Source organism: Cervus canadensis, chromosome 10, assembly GCF_019320065.1.
Source record: "Cervus canadensis isolate Bull #8, Minnesota chromosome 10, ASM1932006v1, whole genome shotgun sequence".
NCBI lineage: Eukaryota > Metazoa > Chordata > Mammalia > Artiodactyla > Cervidae > Cervus > Cervus canadensis.
In genome coordinates this window covers 8,843,188-8,861,789 of record NC_057395.1, presented here as the reverse complement: position 1 = coordinate 8,861,789, position 18,602 = coordinate 8,843,188, and the positions used below count along the sequence as shown (strand labels likewise).

The following is an 18,602-nucleotide window of genomic DNA, read 5'->3' as shown; positions in this document are numbered from 1 at the left end:
TGCTAAGGTCACTTATCTGAGGCAGGTGACTATTTAAGGAACGAATCCCCCATTTCCTCCTTAGTCTGATATATTATGCTTCAAAGTCAGCTAGAGGGTGGGTTAAGCAAAGGCTATTTGCTGGCTTAAAACAAAAATATTAACAATAATGGAAATAAAAATAGTCACCGTGGCACTTAATGATGTGGACAAGCATGTGCTCTTCACTAAATGAAATACTATGTCTACGCACAGCCACCTTTGAAGGACGCATTACTATTTGCCCTTTTGCATCAGGAAACTTATTTGCTGATGATAAGTAATGTGCCCAAGGTCATAACCCTAACAGGGAGGAAAGCTAGGAGCTGAACCCAGTCTGAATCTAAAGCCCATCATTTTCGTCTGTATCATCCACCTCTGACTTATCTTTGTTGAAGCAACTGTTTATCCAATTAAACCTATCATTCTTCCTTCTACCTTCATTTAAAATGAAAACATCGAAATGTACTAGAAATAAAAAGGGATAAAAACTGATGAGCCCACAGTATCTGGTGACAGTGATTACTAATCACTTTTTCTTGTTGTTTAGTCACTAAACTGTGAAGGACTCTTCTGCAATCTAATAACATCAGTATTTTTCAAAGAAAGTAATTGAAAGCAAAGAGTCACCCAAAAGACAAAATCAAGTCCTTTATGTTTAGTATGCATCTTTTAAGGAAAAATATACACGAAGTAGAGGTTAAACAATCATTATAAAAGAATTAAGAAATTCGATACTGTCATAAGGTAAACTAAAAAGCAGAATCCATATTGTATAAAGCTAATGAAACTAGTATGAAATCCCTCAGCTCCTACAAGATCAACCAGAAAAAAGAACAGGTTGCATATGACATCACTCAGTATTATAAAGGAATATGAATCCTGCTATATACCTCTGCTATATAGTTTTTCACGACTCCCAGTCAGAATAATTGGTTTTCTACCTGACTGATGAAGTGTTGATCACAAATGACACCTTATTAATTTAATCTTTATCTTGATGTTAGCACCCAAGAACAGCACTAAGGTTTTTAAAAAGAAAAAGAACAACTGTACCTTTTCATCTTATCAACCGCGTGTACATTTGCTTCTTTCTTTACTAAAAATTCCACCATTTGCTGTTTCCTTTCACTTATGGCCAATAATAGTGGTGTGAGGTCATCCTGTAAAACAGGAAAAACCATTTCGAATGTACCCAGTTAACCTATTTCTAAACTGAACTGAAAATCATGCAATAGATTCTCTGAACTTAAACATATAATTCAGAAAGCAAATAAACGGGAGCCCTTCCTCCTCTTCCCCCGGCGCACCTTCTATCTCTTCAAGATGCTCCTCCTCCTGGCCTTCCCTGGGGGTCCAGGGGCTAAGATTTGAGCTCCCAAGCAGGGGGTCCAGGTTCCATCCCTGGTCAGGGAACTAGAGTCCAAGTGCCGAAACGCAAGATCCCACCTGCCACAACTAGACCCAGTGCAGCCAAATACGTCTTTTGAAAAGGGAAAGAATAAAATGCTCCTCCTCTCCCTCTTCCAAAGATGAACCACAGAGTCATTCTCTAAAACCCACTTTCAACATTTACTGGTTCCAAGGATCTTTGCTTCTATCATAGTATCTATCAGGAATATTGCAGTATTTACTTGCTCTATTACTAGTCTCAACACTCCTCCAGAGAGAATCAATTAGCTACTTGATTTCGTAGCTGCATATTTTAGGAGCAATGCTGAGGCAGGAATACATCATATTATCTGTAGCATGCATAACCTATCCAAGGATGACCAAGAGTAACCTCATGAGGTTTACAGACATTCCAATGGGAATGTTATCCTCTACATGAACATGCAAAGAGAAAGGTTGTTTTCTTTTCTTCCAAAGAAACCAACTGTGGGCACCATGTTTCTCGGCTTTCTCAGCAAAGTCTCTTGAAATTTAATCTTACTCATTCTCCTTTGCTTGTTCCTTCCCCCGCCCTTAAGTTAAACTGACAGGTCAGCATTAGCTAGATGCTGTTTGATGCAGAACAACACCGCTTATCTTCAAAGACCTTTCTTGACGGCTCTCATGTGATGACCTCCAGACCTCCAGGAAGAAGCTTCCTGAATCCCAGAGTTCTGGTCTCTGTCTTGCTTTACAGCTCTTAGTGAAGGATTACAAGGTAAGTTACCAATAAATATGCACTCAGCATTTTCTCGGGGAGTTGCTCTTCCGTGAACTCTCCCCACGCTCTCTCTCATAATCCTGTGTGTCTGAGAGACTCATTCAGTGTGAAACCGCCACAACCAACTTAAAAATTCTAATTTGAAAAATTCAATCCCATCCTTAAGAGATTCTTTTAAAATATGGAATCAATTATAGATTAATTAGACTGTCTTCAAAACTTTGAAATAGTTATCAAAATAAACTATAAACCAAGAATTGGAAACTCAAATGCTTATGGAGGGGGAAACCTGGTGACCTAAGTGAAAAAGCCAGGTGAGGCTGGCAAACCCGCAAACACACGCCCCATACAGAAGGGGAGGCCTCCACATGCAGACCAAACAGTAGAATGGGCTCAAGGGGGACCAGATTTGGGTCTCTGAGAAGCCTGAAACGCAGACATCAGCATGAGTGTGCTAAATTTTAAATGTTGACTCAGGTTGTGGAGGTAGGTAAGCTAAACATAACCAAGGACCACATTTGGTCTGTAGCCCATTTGTGCTTTTACGTTTTGCTGTTTCCAAACAGGTGGGTATAAAGCAAATATTTGTATGTGAAAGCTTTCCTTTCTTGAGTATCATGTGTTTCACAAGAAAAGTGGGTCTGAATATGTAATAAAAATTGCTATTGACTCATAATTTTATTAAAATAAATTTAAAAAACAAGACTCAAAATTCCCACTTGAAGAATGTTTCCACTGCTTGTTAAAACTACAATCTCTTTCTAGAATTCTCCCAGATTATTAACCAAATGGTTAGTGAGTTCCTAAGACTGCTGAAACTAAATGATTCAAACAATCCCCATCTGGACTAACTTCATGGGTTTTGATGTTTAAAGCTGTCCTCTCGCTTATGCCAGGGCTCAGCAAATCTAACAGACACACTGCAAGAGTCTGTCCTGCTGACACCAAAAGAAGGCTCATGAATTACTGTTACCGCAGTCAGGAAAACCCTGTTGGTAACAAACACTGTTGACCTAATGACCTGGTTGGTAACAGAAGGTGTAAAATTCTTAAAGGGTCAGACTCTACAGATGAAGTGACTTGGCCATGAGCAAATCTCTAAAGACGCTTGGAGTGTCACTGAATAATTAGTGGTTGGAAGAAAAAGGAGTTATATCACTCAAGCCAATAGATGTTGCCAAAAATGTTCCTTTTAACTTCTCAATCACAGAGGCAGAGGAAAAAGTCAGGCTAATATTGCTGCAAAGGAGGGAGCTGATGGAAGTAGCTAGCATTGATCAAACTCCAACTCTTCTATAGATTACTTATTTTTGAGATAGGTGCACTAGAAATTATACTTAATCACTCCATAGTTCTTCACCAAGGATCCTATCAGAATCTCAAGGAAATATTTCTAAATACACACGTCCAGGCCTTCCTCGATTTATTCCATCAAAATCTTCAGGGAACAGCCTAGGTTTGTAAATTTTTTTATCAACTTTCTCAACGGATTGTGGTTTTCACCAGCACAATCTAGCTGAGAATTAGCCCAGCAAATATTCCAGTCTCATCTCTAACCCACATGGCCAATCCCTTCTCTTACTTGAGGATTTGAAGAGAAAAGAAAAGTGTAAGAGGCAAGAGTCATCAAAACAGAGTTAAATTTTCCTGGGTAAATAATGGTAGAACAGGGACTAATAAACACAAAAGGCAACCTGATCTCATTGTTTATAAACCCCTTCCTTTCCATCAAGACCTTCTAGATTGAGAGCAGAGTCTAGACTCTTATCTAACTGGCTGTTTCTGCCAGAATAGGATAATAGTTCTGTTCAATATTTGTTCTTCTCTCTTCTTTCCAACTTAATCACCACCTTTTCACTGCTGATCTGATTTCTGCAGAGTCTTCCTAAAATTGATACCTAGGCAAGTCTCCAACTCATTCAATCTCTTTCTCAAAATAACAACTATTATACCTGAAACTGAAAGGCACCTTAGCAAAATATATAAACTGAAGGGGGAAAACAACAAAACCAAAACCTCAGGACTTCTGTGGTGGTCCAGTGGCTGGGTCTCAGCGCTCACAGTGTAGGGGGTCTGGGTTCCATCCCCGGTCAGGGAACTAGACCCTGCATGCTGAAACTAAGACCTAGCACAGCCAAATACATAAAAAAAAAAAAAAAAAAAAACAACCCTCTTCTTGGCATTTCCCCAACTGCCAAAATTCCAGCCTGATCTGCGTCTTTCAGCTGCTCGCTCGTTTTCCTTTCCTTGTAGCCTCTGAAGCCTTGGGCAATGAGAGAGAAATCATTTTTATGTAAATCATTTCTTCATAAAATCGGAATGTGTTAACAACAGCAACATTTCTATTATGTTGTCAAATGCTTGTTTGAGTTTTAAGACAAAGTCTACTTCTCCTAGGCAAATTTTGCATTACTCTGTTATGTTAGACTAATTAGAAAAAAATTTTTTTTTCAGTAAGGGAAAAATACTTGGAAAAAGTTTTACCTTTAACAATTGCTGTGTTATCACAAATATCTGCCAGAAACACAAAAAAGAACGCTTCGCTCTCTAATGCTTCTTGAGCAATATCGTGATTTAAAGTGACATCTTAGACAATCAAGTGCTTTCAAAATATTTTCACTCAGGGAAGGCTGGAGCTTCCAAACAAGGAAAACTGAGCCCAGCTGTGAGAGTCGGGGAGCTCTCTCTGCAGCTCCGGGCGGGGCTGCAGCCACAGGAGAAAGAGCAGAAGGGGCAGCTTCACCACCACCAGCTCCCCACACTCAGCTGCAGCCCCGAGCTTCACCATCACCAGCTCCCCACACTCAGCTGCAGCCCCGCCGAGCAGCCCCCCAGGGCTGAGTGTGGGAGACCCGAGGTGTGTACCTGGTGAACCAAGTGGTCACTAGCACAAGTAAATGCCCTTGCTGGTATCAAACATGACCTGACCCACTTCACCGGATCTCAGAACAGGGGTCCTGGAGGGCTCAGGGCTCCAGGCCTGCTGCCTCCCTGGCCCACTTGCACCCCCCAGCTCCCCCTGCTGGGCACTGGTTCTCCTTCCTCCTACCCCCATCCCTCCCCCAGCAGCTGTGCCCATTCCCTGAGCCCCTGGAAGCAGCCACCCACCACATCACTTCACTCTCCCCAGGCCTTCATTCTTTGTAGGACTTGAGCCTACCACCCATTCCTGAGCACTTTCTAGTGGGAAAATCTTCCTTCTGGGGTAGAAGGTGGCTGAGAGAGACAGCGTTGCCCTTTCTGTGGGCTCTGACATGTTCCACCCAACCCCTGACTTGGCTTTGGAGTTGTTTCCATGGTAACAGGGCCTGCTGGACACTACTCAGTCTATCTATTTATATCCTGTTATCAATAAAACACTACAGTTTAGAAAAATGCTTTGCCAATATTTTGTCAATAAAGTTAGTTGAGCTATACCTCGTTCCTGGCTTCTATATTGGCGTGATAGGAAAGCAGCTTTGCTGCGAGTGATATATTCTGGCAAAAGACAGCGTGGTGGAGCGCGGTGTTGCCACTGGCATCCGTGAGGTTTGGGTCGGCGCCGTGCTCCAGCAGGAGAGTCGCGCACTCCTCCTCTTGGCATTCTACGGCCTGTCAGCGTTGTGCCAAGAAACAAGGGTGTGAGTTCTAGGAATTCAAAGGAAATAGCCCACAAGTTCACCAGTTCCCTCTATTTCAACGAGATCAACTCATTGTTAGTCTCAGTGGTTAAATCACACCCATCTCATGTGGACACGGGTCGCTGCCCCGTACCTTCATCAGCGCGGTCCTGTTTTCACTGTCACAGAGGTTAAGCAGGCATTTTCTCTCCAGGAGGAGAGCCACCACCGCTGGATGGCCATTGGCACAGGCCAAGTGGAGCGCAGTCCTACGAAAGCAAGAGAAGTTCTTAGGAAACTGTAGTGTCACTGTTTTAAAAGAAACAATCGTTCATTCATGTGATTGAAAACACTCAATAGCATGGTACTCCTATCGCTCTAAAACAAATATTTTGTTTTCTTCTGGAGAAAGAGCAGCATTTATTAGCTTTAGCTCCTCTTACACAGTAAGGAAAGAACAATCTACTTGAATAGAATGCGCAAGACCTCGAGATTCAGCTCAACTTGGGTTTGACTTTGACTTTCACTCTGTCACTTATGAGCTGTCACTCAATCTCTTTGTGCCTCAAGTTCCTCATCAACAAAATGGACAGAGAGTAGTAGTTATCTCACAGGACACAGCTGGGATGCTTAAATGAGATCCATGCACAGGTAACAGCTGGTAATTGTTAGATTCGAATATCAAAGTTACTCCTATTGCTACTGTCTTACAAGGACAACATCTAAATGAAGTCAAAGGATATTACAACTCCTTTGCAGATATGTTTTGAGGATTAGAGACAACATTGTACTCTGATGATTCTAATATGCTCATTATCTCACATTTTAGCGTCTCTGACATTGGAATATAATTTATAAATCACAGGCTTTACAACTGTAAATTATAGCATTTTTGTTTGTTCATTTCTCGCTTTTCTGTTGGTCTAATTACCATGAGGGGTTTTCGTCTAAGTTTCTTTAGAGATGACGTATGTTATATGTTATTATATAATACAGGTCACAACACAGTGATCCACAACTGTGAACGGTTACACCGCATTTAAAGTGACTATAAAATATTAGCTATATTCCCCATGTTGGACAATATATCCTTGTAGCTTGCAGGATTTTAGTTCCCTCACCAGAGATCGAACCCTGGGCCCAGAGCAGTGAGTCTTAACCACTGGACGACCAGGAAATTCCCAAGATTCCCTTGACTTCTGAAAAGGCTGAAAGTTGCCATAGGATACCAATCCTCACAAATAAATTGAAAGTGACAAATTATTTTTATCTGTGCCACATTCCTATGAGTGCCAGAAAGATAAACCCTGTCTGCTCACCCGACTTCCCTACAGACAGCTTGCTCTACAGACATTTTTAAATTTGGGGGGTTGCTAAATCAACTTTCAGATTTGGTTTTTTCTTTTTTTTTTTTTCTGGTGTGGAAACCCAGGAAACTCCAGAGTGTTTGCCTTTGAAATCATTCTTAGAAAAGTCTCTGGGGTGCGATATGTGTATACTTACAACTGATTTATGATGTTGTACAGCAGAAACCAAGACAACACTGTAAAGCAATTACCATCTAATTAAAAAGATATTAAGGTTAGTAACCAGTAGAACAAGAAAAAAAAGGTCATTGTCAGCACACAAAAAAAGTACCAATAGGAATTTCAGTTTTCTTCTGCTACTTTTCTCACCCTGTGTATTTCAAATGTTTGATCCATACTCCATCTGAAACTTTTTGGTGAGATAAAAATCTAGTTACTTTTCTCTTAATAGTTACCAGGTTATTTCTCTACCATCTACACATAATTTATCTTTACTAATAGAAAACGTCATCAAGCAAATTTTGATAATCTAAAAGGGCAAATCTTTGCCTACTATACAAAACTTCCGATTTCATCACAATTAAAGACAGCATGTGTAACGCAAAATCTTTAAAACCACGATATGTTTATTTGGTTTAAATATGGAAAGACCATATATCCTAAGAAAACGTCTTCCTATTCAAGAACACATTCAGCTTCCTACTTCAAAGCTGTCTTCTAAGGTCCTTCAGCAAGGAATATATACACATAAGTGTACAGTGATATAAAATGGATATTGCATTGTATCTGAAGAATTTTTAACCCAGAAGCTGACCTGTCATGGGGATTATTTTTCTCACTATGCAGTTTTCTGGAATATATAACATTATGGTATAAAAATGTGTACATTAAAAATAAGATGCCAACAACCTCAAAAGTCTGCCCACTGCCAATATCCACAATGGACGATCCATGGGAAGAAGAGTTTTCATAAATCACATGAGAAAAACAATGCGAAAGCCAGGGAGTTCCAGAAGATTTCTTGAGGGCTATAGAACTTGAGAGCTGTTACTCATGAGTACACCATGTTAACGATGCATAACAACAAATGAAAAGGAGGAGAAAGAAGAGGAAAAAAAGATGCTATTCACGTTTTTTTTTTACATTCGTGATGTGCTTAACACAGTACCCGACACAGACTAAGATTTTAAGAAGCTAATTCATTGAGCATGGTGGTGCTTTAGTCACTAAGTCGTGTCCGACTCTTGCAACCTCATGGACTGTAACCACCAGACTCCTCTGTTCATGGGATCTCCTGGTCAAGAATACTGGAGTGGATTGCAATTCCCTTCTCCAGGGGATCTTTCCGACCCAGGAATTGAACCCATGTCTCCTACATTGCAGGTGAATTCTTTACCGACTGAGCTACAGGAGATAGGATCATTCTGGAATTCTATTAACAGTAAGCTAAAGAAAATAGAGCAGAAAGCCTCTTCATCACAAGAGGCAGAATGGTGTAGGGGTTAAAGACACGGGCTTTGGACCTATGGGCTTACATCCCAGTCCTACCACTTCAGCCTTTCAACCTTGAACAGACGACCTGAACTTTCAAACCCTCAGTTTCGCCATTGTTGAAATGGGGCAATGGTCTCCATCTCTGAGGCTGCTGAGGACTCATACTTGTGTCATTTGCCCGGGGCCTGGTACCTAGCCTCCTTGAATGTGAGTGGCTTTCACTGTCATGGAGACAGAGCAGTAGCACTGACTGCATCCTACTGGATGCCAAGCACACAGTGGGTCTCCTTTTATAGCAGCCAAGCTGAGGCTGAGGGGTAGCAGGCACAGGGTAACATGGATAGAGGTCACTGCCTACAGGACAGCTTATGGGCTCTAAGGTGACACCCCCGAGGCCGAGGCCCCATCACTGAACTGGCTGTGTAGAATTAGGCAGTCACTTCACTTCTCTGGCTCCCGCTCACACGCTGCCGGCTCACGCTCCCCGCTCACACGCACCTCTCTTCCCGCTCCCCGCCGGCCCGGCTGGCCGCTCACACGCACCCCGCTCCCCGCCGGCCCGGCTCGCCGCTCACACGCTGCCGGCTCACGCTCCCCGCTCACACGCACCCCTCTCCCCGCCCCCTGCCGGCCCGGCTCCCGCTCACACGCTGCCGGCTCACGCTCCCGGCTCCCCGCCGGCCCGGCTCGCCGCTCACACGCCGCCCTCGCCCCAGTGCGCCAGGCCGCGCTCCCCGCTCTCACGACCCCCCGACGCCGGCACGTGCTCCCCGGCCGCACGCCCCACGCGCAGGCGCACGTCAGGCTCGCCGCCCACACAACCCCCGCCCCCAGGCGCCGGCCGGTGCTCGCCGCTCACACGCAGCCGGCTCACGCTCCCTGCTCACACGCACCTCTCTTCCCGCTCCCCGCCGGCCCGGCTCCCGGTCACACGCACCCCTACGGCCGCTCCCCGCCGGCCCGGCTAGCCGCTCACACGCGCCCCTCCGGCCGCTCCCCGCCGGCCCGGCTCGCCGCTCACACGCCGCCCTCGCCCCAGTGGGCCGGGCAGCGCTCTCCGCTCTCACGACCCCCGACGCCGGCACGCGCTCCCCGGCCGCACGCCCCACGCGCAGGCGCACGTCAGGCTCGCCGCCCACACAACCCCCGCCCCCAGGCGCCGGCCGGTGCTCGCCGCTCACACGCAGCCGGCTCACGCTCCCTGCTCACACGCACCTCTCTTCCCGCTCCCCGCCGGCCCGGCTCCCGGTCACACGCACCCCTACGGCCGCTCCCCGCCGGCCCGGCTAGCCGCTCACACGCCGCCGGCTCACGCTCCCCGCTCACACGCGCCCCTCCGGCCGCTCCCCGCCGGCCCGGCTCGCCGCTCACACGCCGCCCTCGCCGCAGTGCGCGGGCAGCGCTCTCCGCTCTCACGACCCCCGACGCCGGCACGCGCTCCCCGGCCGCACGCCCCCCGCGCAGGCGCACTCCCGGCTTGCCGCTCACACAACCCCCGCCCCCAGGCTCGGCGAGCGTGCTCGCCGCTCACACGCCCCCCGCGCGCCGCCGACGCTCTCAGAGGCCCAGCCTAAGTTCCCCGCCTGGCGCCTGCGCCAGGGTCTGCGAGAAGGCCATGGAGCCGGCCATGGAGCCGGCCCTGGAGCCGCCCCGCGCGGCCGAGGGAACGCTGCCTGAGGCGGGGCGGCGTGAGGGCAGAGGCGAGCGGGCGCCTCCCGGGCCGCTGCTCTGGGGCTGCGCAGCCGCGAGCGGGATGGCGGGTGTGCCTGTGGCTCCACTCCGTGGCTGTGGGCAGGTCGGTTTCGGCAGCTTCCCGCGCGCGCGGGCGTCGCCGCCACTGCCTCTGCGCCCCCAGCTGCCCTCTGTCCTCGAAGCCTCTGTGCGCGCCGGCTCCGGTGGGCGTCTCGCCCCGGTGACGCGCGGAGAGACCAGGTGATGGGATGCTGGAGCTCAGGTGAGAGTTACACTGGGGAGGTGGGGACAGGGTAGCTCGGAGTTAGGGCCGCGCCCTGAGGGCTGCGGTGAGCGTAGCCCCACCGGGGAGCGGGCCATGCAAACACCCTCCCCTCCCCGCCTGGGAAGGGCGGGCAGCAAGGGGGCTCTGGAGCCTGAGGTTCGCTCTTACACAAGGCATTTCAGAGAAGCCATGGGATTACTCTGTGGCTAGATAGCTGTCGCAGCTCTTATGGCTCATCTGGTCAAGAATCTGCCTGCAATGTGGGAGACCTGGATTCAACCCCTGGGTTGGGAAGATCCCCTGGAGAAGGGAAAGGCTACTCACTCCACTCTTCTGGCATGGACTGTCCCAAAGAGTCAGACTTTGCAAAGAGTCAGAGTGAGCGACTTTCACTTCACTAATTAAGGTGCTTCCCCACTGATGATGGGGCTTCCCTCATAGCTCAGTCGGTAAAGAATCTGCCTGCAGTGCAGGAGACCCGGGTTCGATTCTTTGGTTGGGACGCTCCTCTGGAAAAAGAAATGGCAACGCACTCCAGTATTCCTGCCTGGAGAATCCCATGGACAGAGGTGCCTGGCGCTCTACAGTCCATGGGCTTGCCAGAGTGGGACACGATTTAGGGACTAAACCACCACGTAGCACTTTGGGGAATGGATAGGATAGAAGAAAGGCTGGTTCTTGGTGGGTTAGAATAGACAGCAGGAGAGATGGATGTGGTCAGCAGCCCGGTCGGAGGTCGCTGAACACCGTGTCCTGAGACGACAGGTCTTGTAGGTGAAGGAGTCTTTTGGGCCTAGAAAAGAGAACAACAGTCTCAAGGGCCCCTTGCTGAATCATCTAACTTTGGAGAAAACAAAGCATAACTTTAGTTCCATCCGGATGCTCCAGGCCAGCTGCATCTATCTGGGACTTAATCACCCCCTGTCCGGAAACCTACCACCCCCTACACCCGCCCAGAAGACTTATCACCCCCTGCCCAACTACAAGTGTCATCTCAACAAAAGAATACTCAAAATATCCCGCCTGATTGACGTTTCCCTTATCGCTTCCACAAACCTCCCTATAAGTATGAAGCCTCCTTGATTCCTTTCGGCGCTCAGCCTGGTCGTTAGGCCGACTGTCGCCCCTCCTTGCCTGAATAAAGGTAACCTACTTCTGTTGAGGTCGTCTTTCCTTTTCTGCCTCGCCGGAACTGTACCTTACAGTAGGTACAAGGACAGGGGTGGAGGTGAGAGGAGTAGCAGGGGAGGGGAGGGACCGCGTCTCTGGAGGCTTTTCTCAGGTAGCAGAGGAAACATCTGGCAGTCAGCAGGAAGAGCCTTTGGGTAGGGTGAGTCTTGTTTTGAACATCCAAGAGCACTTAGTCTGACCCTTGGGCCATTTAACAGATGGGGAAGCTGAGCCACTGGAATTACGCATCAAGTTAAAGGGCGTGTCTGAACTTGCAGCTGTTGGAAGCAGAGCCCCAACTTGAACAGTTTTCTTCGGTTGCAGTCTGTTATTCTTGCAACTTCAGGCAGTTACCTTATCTAAAAAGTTAGGAGACCACAGTGGGAGGTTCCCTGGAGCCCTAGAACTCAGAGGGCTTATTGTTCAGTCCCTAAGTCATGCCCCAGTCTTTATGGCCGCATGTATTGAGGCACGACACCAGGCTTCCCTGTTCTTCCCTGTCCCTCTGAGTTTGCTCAAATTCATTTCCATTGGGTCAGTGATGTCATCCAACCATCTCACCCTCTGTAGCCCCCTTCTCCTTCGTCATATCCTGAATCTTTCCCAGCATCAGGGTCTTTTCCAATGAGTCAGGTCTTTACATCAGGTGGCCAAAGTATTGGAGCTTCAGCATCAGCATCGGTCCTTCCAAGGAATATTCAGGGTTGCTTTCCTTTAGGATTGACTGGATTGATTTCCTTGCTGTCCAAGGGACTCTCGAGAGACTTCTCTAACACTACAGTTCAAAAGCATCAATTCTTCGGTGCTCAGCCTTCTTTATGGTCCAACTCTCATATCCGTACATGACTCCTGGAGAAACCATAGCTTTGATTATAGGGACTTCTGTCTGCAAAGTGGTATCTCTGCTTTTTAAAGCCCTCTCTAGGCTTGTCATAGCTTTTCTTCCAAGGAGCCAGGGTCTTTAAATTTCATCGCTGCTGTCACCATCCGCAATGATTTAGGAGCCCAAGAAAATAAATTCTGCCACTGTTTTCATTTTTTCCCCATCTATTTGCTGTGAAGCGATGGGACCGGATACCATGATCTTAGTTTTTGAATGTGGAGTTCTAAGCCAGATGTTTGAGAGGGGTGGAGGCTTTCCAATAAGTCCCCACTAGGGTGGGAAGACTAGATCACACGGGGAGAAAGGAGCGCAAAGGCGCAGACACTGCCCACAGGTGCTGGCTTTTCAGCCTGTGAGTCCAACTGTCTGTTTGGCTCAGACTTGAAGTGTTGGTTTCCCACTTTGGGAAGTGGCAGGGTGGAGGGGGGGAATCAGGGGTGAACTTACAAGTGTAAAATCACTGGCTTTTCTGGGTCTTAGAGGGCGTCGGTGCACCTTTTCCTGCAGTCCTGGCTGCCTTTGGGGGCTGGCCACTGGGACAGCTGAGCTGGGTTAGACTAAGAATTGGTCTTGATCTGATTGACCCCTCACACCCTGGACCCACACGTGCTTTCGAGAATCATTCCTCCGTGGCAGATGGTAGCTGGTTGAGAGCAGAGACTCTGCCTTTTTCATTCCAGAATCCCTCGTGGTTAGGTGCTGTGTTTGGCAGATTGGAATGATGCCCTCTGTATCTGCAGAACTGATAACCAATTGAGTCTTTAGGAAAACTATCTTGAGTTCCCAGGGGCTTACAGCTGGAGGTGGGAGCACAAAATGATGCAATCCCCAGTGTGAATTTTAACAGTTTAAGTCTTAAAAAAATAAAAATTTAAATCTGGAAACTCGGTTGTATCTTTGCAAGTTTATTTCATACTTGTCTTTTGTATACCTGCTGATCTAATCGTGCAAGAGTTTCAGCTGTCCCTTAAAATAATATTTGTGGGAAAAGGAATATTGAATTGAATTCTAGTAAAGCAGACTTTTCCATGATATCTTTCTAACCAGTTGATGACAGAGGAGGTAGAAGTCAAGCTTTCATTTTTCATTAGAAATCATTTCTTACATCCAAGCTGCATTAAATAGTGTAATTTTATAATTATACCCGTAGTGCTAAAGCACTTTTTTTTTTGCCAATGCATTTATTTTGGCTCTAACAGTAAATGGGTTGCTTATCGTTGTTTTGAGATTTTTTTTTTTTTTCTTTTGGTTGTCATTGTTATAGCACTATTGGGTGTTCATTTTTTTTTTTCCATAAAATTTTTAATTGAAATATAGTTTATTTACAGTGTTTCAGGTGTAGGTGTTGCTTGTTCACAGACATTGTGTACCATTTATGAATTTTATAATTCTCATGTTTTTATCCTTCCAAGGAAAGTTGTTTTAGAAATTTGCCAAAGTAGATAGCAGAAAAACTCCTTTGACCTTTCTGTTTTCTATTCTAGCAATGTGTAAGTTTTTTTGGGGGGTGGGGGTGGGTAGTAACCTTTTAAGATCCTTTTCCAATAAATAAGTCTTTTACCTGCTTTTGTCATGTGTTATTACTTCTGTAGACTATTGGCTTTTTGTCATTAGTTTTATTGAGGTATGATTTATGTACAACACAGTACACATTTTACTAGAGTTTTGACAAATGTATACAATCCTTGTAACCAGCAACCCAACCAAGATGTCTGCCATCCCAAGGATTCCCTTTTCTCTTTGTGGCACTGGCTACCTCCCACCTGCAGCCTGAGGCAGCCAAGGATTTTCTTTCCCTTACAGATTATATTTGTCTTTTTTATTGTATTTCTGGAGTCAGCATGCCGGCAATTGCAAACTTTTCTGTGCAGGGCCAGTTAGAAGCATACAGTGTGTACTCCTTTCTGTCTGACTTCTCAGTACAGTGTCTTTAAGATTATCCTCAATGACCGTGTTGATTGTGTATTTTGTTAGTAAGTCATTCCTTTTTATTGGTTTTAATTGTGGTAAACGATGCAAAACTTAAATGTTGCCATCTCTAACCATTCTTCTGTGTCCACTTCAGTGGCATTAATTATATTCACATTGTTGTGCAACCATCACCTCTATTTCCAAAGCTTTTTCGTAACCCCAAATGAACTCTATAGCTTTTAAGCAGTAATTACCCACTCTTCTATGCCCTCAGCCTGGTAGCCTCCAATCTACTTTGTTTCTATGAGTTTGCCTATTCTAGACATTTCAGATAAGTTGCATCATACAATATTTGTCCTTTTGTGTCTGGCTTATTTCACTAAGCAGTGATTTCAAAGTTCATGTTGTTGTATGTATCAGCACTTTTTTTTTTTTTGGACTGAGCAATATTCCATTGAATAGACATACTTTGTATGAACATAGGTGTTCAGTTCTCTTGAGTGTATACCTAGAAGAGGAATTGCTGGATAATGTGGGAATTCGAAATTTGACTTTTTGTGGACCCACAAGACTGTTTTCTATAGGGCTGTACCATTTTACATTCCTACCTGCATTGGACAAGGGTTCCAGTTCCTCCCCATCCTCTGCAACACTTGTCATTATAGCCATGTTAGTAGGTGTGGAAGGACTGTTGGTTTTTCATAAGGTACATAAGCATAGAGTATTGCTACAAACTTGGTGGGGGAATTAGGGAGTGTAATTTTATATGTTCCAGGCGGATGGACTGAGGCAAGTTCTGGAGGAGATGAAAGTTTTATACGAGCAAAACCTACCTGATGTAAGTTGGTAAGTTGATATTCTTTTTTTTTTTTTTTTTTTTAATGCAAAAACAAGTATTTTATTTTGGCAGCACTAAAAGAAAAAAAAAAATCACTGTATTTCTACATTGAGGTGAAAAGTGTTTAAACTTTCTTATCAGTCAAATACATTCCAAAAGAAAGTATGTTCTATGCAGGTTCCAGAACACAGGCAATTCTTAACACAATAATACAGGAATCTTTAATACTGAAAATGACTCTGTTCTGACAGGGTGTTTAACAAACATAACTTTCTAATTATAAAACCACTGAAGCAACCTCTTCCTAGTTACTGTGTCAAGAGTGAAGCTGGGCTTGTACATTAATACTCTTAATTTCACTGTAATACTTTTTACTGATATGACGATTTTAAATAAATTTTGCTGTACTTAAAATAAGTCTTGAAAGTGGAAAAGTGTACAAAGTTCCAGATAAAAAGATTAATAGATGCAATTTAAATAGTTTCCCCTCTTCTCTCTTATCAATTAACGATAATTTTACCTCTAGCAGATACATACTGAACTTTAAAACGCAATTCTCAAAATGAAAACTTGCATTTTAAATCTTAGGCATAAACAGAAAAGATGACTATATTTGGACAACTTTTACAAGAATTTTGTTGTTGTAGTAAAGCAGAAACCAGTTCCTAAACCTTTTTATTCAATTGTATATCCTATTTGAACAAATATCAAAAATAGAAGACTGTTACTACTTTTGCTTTTATAATTCTGATTTTGTTTTGTTTTTTTTCTTACTGCAGTCTTCTATAACTTTTACAGAGTTCATGGTCCCTAATATCTCCCCACCCTCCATTTTTCCTAGGTGGGGAAAGGGCTGTCATAAACTTCTCACTGATAGTTAGAGTTTCTGGAAACAGGTACTGTTTGTTATTATTTAAGAGTGACTCAAGTTGGGCACTCTGGGTGGCTGGTCTACAAGTTTTTTGGTGATGCATACCACAGTCTCCAGCATGAAAAATCCTAGGAACTTGAGGAACCAGCACTTTCCAGAATTTTGGAAGACAAGATACAGTCAAATATTGAAGGGTCCAGTCCCAGTTATAATCATCATAAGTACAGAAAGTGTCTGTGCACTCAATCAGCTTCTGATAGGCTTCCCGGGTCAGGGCCAGACCCATATTGTGCTCTGTGGATTTCCACGTTTTCACATCTACCTTGTCAGCCACGTCATAGAAATTTCGAATGGCAGTATAGGTCCCCAGGGAGAGAACATCACACTCGGGGCACTCTAGCTGCTTTAATTTCCACATCTTTTTGAAGACATGGTAAAAGTCTGGGGCTAAGTAGTGATCCTCCTCTAGGAAAAGTATGAGGCCAGCACAGTCTCGAAGGACTTTGACCCTCTCCCATACAAAATGCAGCTTCCACCACCAGTGGTGTTTAGTTTGGGAGAACTTGGCCTCTCTATAATGGCCGAAGGAGTCGGGCTATTCAGCATTAATGCATCCCATCCGCAAAGCTGCATTCTTCTCCACGTCTCTGGGGCAATCTCTAGGGTCAGTGCCCGGGAACTCGTTAGGGTACAACTGAATGCTGAAAGGAAAGAACGCCTGCAGAACTGGACAGAAATCCACCCCAGCAATCAGCTGATTGATTTCGGTCGACCAGAAGTCATGGCTAAAGATGACGAGGACGTCGTCAATTCCCTGGGCTTTTCGAAGTGAGTCCAGCAGCAGTTTGAGGTATTCGGGCCGGTTGTGCACCTGGACCACCAGCGCCAGCTCTCGGGGTGGGGGGGTCCAGGAGCCGGCCTTATCTACATTCCTCAGCGTCTGGTCAAAGTTCAGCTGGTACACCAGGGACCGGTACCGCAGCGTCAGATTGTCCACCTCGGGCTGCGGGGCAGCGGCGACCAGCGGAGCCGCCGACTCGTTGGAGCCCTGGCGGATGCCCACCGACACGGCGAGATGGTCCCCGGCCCGGGCGCCCGCACCCCGCGCGGGATCGACGTCCAGCAGCGGCGGGGCGAGGGCCTCGTTCTTCCTTTGTCGCCCATTGCTGCTCCAGAGGACGAAGCCGCAGGCGGCCACCACGAGCATCAAGATCAGCACCTTCCGCTTATAGATGCGGAACCTCATGGTCTCCGGGGCCGGGAGCGCGGGCGGGCGGGCGGCCGGGCGCGGAAAGGAGCTAGCAGCTCCGGCAGGGAAGGGGCGGGCGGGCGGCGACCGTGGCGGTGGCCTGCAGCAGTCGGAACTGGCCCCCGCGGCTGCCCTCGCTAACTCATCCCCGGCCCCGGGGGTACGGGGACCCGCAGGTTTTCAGCTCCCCCGCGCCGCCCCGGCTCCACACATCTTCACCTGGCAACTGCAGCTCGGGCAGCGGCCCCGCCGCTAGGAGCCGCGGCACGGCGTCGCTTCGGTCCTCTCCATTCGGCACCGGCCCGGGAAGAAGCCCGACGCGGCCCCACTGTACTTCGGCTCCGTTACCTGCGCCTCCAGCGGCCCTGCGTCCTCCGCGCTCTCATCTCTACGCGGCCCCGGACCGGTAAGTTGATATTCTAAAACAGTTTAAGAAATATGATATTGATGTCAGATCATCTTAACATTAGTTTTTAAATATGTTTTCTTCTTTTTAATTCTCTGTGAGCCTGATCATACCCTAGCTATACAGAAGTAGAAGGATTTGTGTTCATGATTGTTTTGTCTCTAGGGACCAAATAGTGCTTGGCACATGGTAGGTGTTCAATAAATACTTCTCGTTTGACTGGTATGACTTGAGCGGAATTAGGGTGGATCCAAGAGAGATGACACAAGAGCAAGTAGCAGACCTGACAAGTGAAGTGTATTGTTTCGCGGCTTGTTTTCCTCAGGTGAGGCCTTAGTGGGTTTAAAGGGAGAACAGGCAGTTTGCAAATTTAGCAGGAGTAGCAGTGACTTCCGAACGCTTGAGTGAAGTGGGCTGGGAACTCCTGCTGCAGAACACTACAGCTTGGTAGGTTAGAGGGCTCTGGAGTTGCGGACTGTTGTGAGCCAAGCATGGGAGTGGGCACAGAGGAGAGTTTGAGCTGAATGACAGACTTCAGAGGACCTGTGATTGGGTGAAGAATAAGACACAAGACTACTGACTGCTGGAGGAAAACTGAGTTATTGAGAGCTCATCCTGGAGAGAAGTAAGTCTGCAACTTGAGATTTCGTCCCTGGCCTTGTTCGGTAGTGTTTTCACCAGTTAGTTGGGCGTAGAAATCAGTAGCGTGCTGTTAGGGTGTGTGGAGGACACAGAACAGTAGGAACA

At 46.4% G+C, this 18,602-nt stretch overlaps 4 protein-coding genes and 1 pseudogene across 15 annotated transcripts in view; 1 reads left to right on the top strand and 4 right to left on the bottom strand.

Annotated features, from left to right (window-relative positions):
- Positions 1-18,602, top strand: part of LOC122447860 (ankyrin repeat domain-containing protein 26-like) — a 578,892-nt gene that overhangs the window by 441,924 nt on the left and 118,366 nt on the right. The gene's annotated exons all lie outside the window — the stretch shown is intronic.
- The window catches only part of LOC122447868 (putative ankyrin repeat domain-containing protein 19), a 136,241-nt gene that overhangs the window by 6,638 nt on the left and 111,001 nt on the right, over positions 1-18,602 (bottom strand). The window contains exons 7-9 of the mRNA XM_043478586.1: positions 5,924-6,038; positions 5,588-5,761; positions 1,075-1,181 (exon numbers count right to left, since the gene is read on the bottom strand). Of these exons, the coding sequence (XP_043334521.1) occupies positions 1,075-1,181; positions 5,588-5,761; positions 5,924-6,038 (396 nt within the window). The remainder of the gene's footprint in view (positions 1-1,074; positions 1,182-5,587; positions 5,762-5,923; positions 6,039-18,602) is intronic.
- LOC122447871 overlaps positions 1-18,602 on the bottom strand; it is a 318,875-nt pseudogene that overhangs the window by 201,408 nt on the left and 98,865 nt on the right.
- LOC122447862 (ankyrin repeat domain-containing protein 26-like) overlaps positions 1-18,602 on the bottom strand; it is a 378,001-nt gene that overhangs the window by 340,176 nt on the left and 19,223 nt on the right. The gene's annotated exons all lie outside the window — the stretch shown is intronic.
- Positions 15,525-17,447, bottom strand: LOC122447882 (alpha-1,6-mannosyl-glycoprotein 2-beta-N-acetylglucosaminyltransferase-like). The gene has a single exon (XM_043478612.1). The coding sequence runs from the start codon at positions 17,444-17,446 to the stop codon at positions 16,796-16,798; it is 651 nt and encodes a 216-aa protein (XP_043334547.1). The 5' UTR covers position 17,447; the 3' UTR covers positions 15,525-16,795.

Bases quoted from the DNA above. Each gene is read 5' to 3' on its own strand.
- LOC122447882 (XM_043478612.1), bottom strand. From the start codon at position 17,446: ATGAGGTTCCGCATCTATAAGCGGAAGGTGCTGATCTTGATGCTCGTG.